The sequence below is a fragment of the Limulus polyphemus genome, unplaced genomic scaffold (genome assembly GCF_000517525.1).
Source record: "Limulus polyphemus unplaced genomic scaffold, Limulus_polyphemus-2.1.2 Scaffold2207, whole genome shotgun sequence".
Lineage (NCBI taxonomy): Eukaryota > Metazoa > Arthropoda > Merostomata > Xiphosura > Limulidae > Limulus > Limulus polyphemus.
In genome coordinates, this window is record NW_013667817.1 from 126333 (window position 1) to 129806 (window position 3474).

Here is a 3474-nt window from a genome sequence, read left to right on the forward strand (position 1 = left end):
ACAACAAGTATGCTCCTGCTTTTGAACTTCTGTTTCAGTTTGGGCTATAAATCAAATAGAGCCGAGAAAGATTTCACAGTTATGCTCACTACCATACTCCAACAGTGATTTACATTTTTTTCGGATGATGTTTTAGGCTATGATAGAATTTTGTTCTTCAGGGGCAAATTGTGAACCTGAAGAAGAAAGGTCCACCTTTCGAAAGCGCTCGGGTTATAGGGTTTTTTATTCATTTCTATCAAGACGTTTTGAACCTACGTGTTTTTCTAACATCTTAGAATTTTGTTGAAATGTGGATTTTTTTTTTTCTCCCCAGAAAGGTAATTTTAATTATTTCAGGAATATTTCCTTGTAGAATTGTTTTTTAAATACTTTTAACCAACATACTGTATTAGATATGTTGGCATGACAGCAAAACGTATACAATATAAACATAGAAGTCTTATTGTTTATTAGGCACATCTTAATTTCTCTCTCTCTCTCTTCGTTGCTGTTTTTTCTTGAGTCATCATTTACTTCTGCTGTTTTTCTCTATTAATAATTGTAAGATTATCTGTATTTTACACCACTTTTTTATTATATCATAAATGTTTACGTTCCCTTTTGTTCTTTTTATTGACTTAAATTTTCTAGTTTACGTTACGTTTTATTTATTACCTCTTATCTTGTCGTGCTGTTTTTAGATGTCCTTTATGTTTTTGTTCTGTACAAATTTATCATTGCTCAGATGGGTTTTGGTGTGCAGGATATTGTATTAAAGATTTTTTAAGGAGGGCATATTTACTGAATTTTAATATTTTGAGGTAAATGACAATCTTTTATTTTCGAAATTATTGCATATTTCTTAGAATTAGGTTGTAATGAAGGATTATTTTTGACATTTTTTGACTTTATCATCTTTGATAAAACAATTTTTATATAGGCTTATTATTTAATGTTTTATTTGGAGTTAGTTGTCTCAGTTTAAAAAAAGACATTTAATAAGTTTATAGTTAGTTGTCTCAATTTAAAAGGGACATTTAATAAGTTCAGAAATATCTCAGTTTAAAAGGGACATTTAATAAGTTCAGAGTTAGTTGTCTCAATTTAAAAGGGACATTTAATAAGTTTATAGTTAGTTGTCTCAGTTTATTGTGCTTACTGGAAGCTTGCCTACAAAGTTAAATGTGCTTACACAATTCATTATGAAAAAAAAATCATTGACACACTTCATTGCTCTCTACTTATTAAAATTTATTTCAGCAACAAAAAAATTACTTTGCTCAATGTAAGAAATATACGTTTAAGACACACTACAGTTATATTTACCAATAAAAGTTTGAAGAAATGATAAGCGTGTTCTTTATTTTTCTGCTCTTCTATAATCATAGTTTTTTTCATCTTCCCGTTGGAAAAAAAAAGTATCAGACTGTGAATGTTTGTTTTATTTCCCGCAGCCCTCACTACTTTAAGGACATTAAGATATCAGCCCTAGCTTTGTTGAAAATGGTGATGCATGCCAGGTCAGGTAGCAACTTGGAAGTGATGGGTTTGTTACTCGGGAAAGTGGATGCCAATACGATGATTGTTATGGATTCTTTTGCCCTGCCGGTTGAAGGGACGGAAACCAGAGTCAATGCCCAGGCTCAGGCGTACGAATACATGGCAGCTTATACAGAAACTGCAAAACAAGTACGTTTTAGACATTTTAGTGTTGGTTGGTGTAACTCTCGACTACCACATGTGTAACTATGGGCATTAAATAAATATATATATAAATATATCATGAAAAAAATATATTTATAACTGAAAGTGTTTTAATTTCATGTTATGACATTGAAGAGCATTTTATATAAAGGTAAGGTCTTTTTTGAGAAGATACGAATGCCAAACATAACTTAAATATTACTGTTTGAGAGTATTATAATATTACAGTATATACTGTTAAAATGAATATTAACGGAAGAGCTTCCTGTTCTTTTTATAAACACAATCTAAGGCCTAATGTGTACACGTTATGAGTGTATAGGAAATCGCAAGGTTTTACGTATGAATAGAAAATTCATCCCTAAATGATACCCAAGTCCACACACCCTCCTAATTTCACCCTGATTATTCATAATATAAAGCACTGTAATGGAAAGGGTATCTCCCTATAAAAATGTTCTTTTTTTTTTAGTTATAATATAGAAAGCTTTGATGAGATGCATTTAAGTTTGTTATTGAGCTGCCGCTAAACAAGTCGGTGAACTCGTACCATGGCAACGAGTCAGTGAACTCAATGTACCACGGCAACGAGTTGGTGAACTCAATGTACCACGGCAATGAGTCGGTGAACTCAATGTACCACGACAATGAGTCGGTGAACTCAATGTACCACGGCAACAAGTCGGTGAACTCAATGTACCACGGCAACGAGTCGGTGAACTCAATGTACCACGGCAACGAGTCGGTGAACTCAATGTACCACGGCAACGAGTCGGTGAACTCAATGTACCACAACAACAAATATTGAACATTGGAGGATAAAAATTACCTTTTATATCGGTCTTAGTTTCATGCTGTTGATAAATAAAGACATTTCGTCTCCTTTGATGATATCAATGAATGTACTAATTAAGTTATACTACCAGCATGACCTGATGAGTAGCGTTTCTGACTGGAGATCCAAGGGTCTTGAGATGTGGTGCTACAAAACACGCTTCACAATTTTTGTTGTGTTAAAATTGACAGTGTTCAGTTAAGAATAGTTGTTTCATGTCACAAATGGTCCTGATTGGTTCTTCCTTAAGATCACCAGTTGGAAATGAAGTAAGGTTCTATTTGAACTGTAGGGGTCTCTTGTTTACCCCACTAGGTGTTGCCCGGTTAAACAAAGGAGGTTCCTACATTGGTATATAGGAGACTGCTATTACTCCTAAAGGAACACAGACTTTAGTCTAGATATATTGGAACTCTGTTTTGTTTTTCACAACCAAAAAAAAAAACTTTTTTTAAATACAGTTTTTATAGATTGAAAAGATACCTTCGTGTTGATTGTATTGAATATTAATATATATATATTGTTTTTTAGTTATATTAACTCCTTGGATGCTATAATTGGATTTATCCGACGTCACATTTATAGCCGTTTGGTGCGACAAGTGGATTTACCACACGGTGTTGCAAAAATGTTTCCTCGTAGTGCGACAATCAGGATACTCGCACGTACTTGAATTTCCCACCTTAGTACATCACCGAGCAAAAGCACAACTAGTGGATTTTCATATTGAAAAAGGCCAACTTCTAAATTTCATCGTTTAGTGGATAATTGACACTTTTAGAGAACTCACCTGAAACTTAATTACACACTGTTATTTTATAGTGATATTTTTTTATTTTCCTATTTATTGTGCATGATGAACTTACTTGTTTAAAACCAATTGTTGTCAGTCATATCACTTGCATAAAAGTATTAACTATGTGACTGAGAAAAAAAAAGTCTGCAAAAGGTGT

General features: G+C 33.1%; 1 protein-coding gene across 1 annotated transcript in view; it reads left to right on the top strand.

Moving 5' to 3' along the window:
- The window catches only part of LOC106466255 (COP9 signalosome complex subunit 5-like), an 8963-nt gene that overhangs the window by 2336 nt on the left and 3153 nt on the right, over positions 1 to 3474 (top strand). The window contains exon 2 of the mRNA XM_022394236.1: positions 1437 to 1725. Within this exon, the coding sequence (XP_022249944.1) occupies positions 1437 to 1725 (289 nt within the window). The remainder of the gene's footprint in view (positions 1 to 1436; positions 1726 to 3474) is intronic.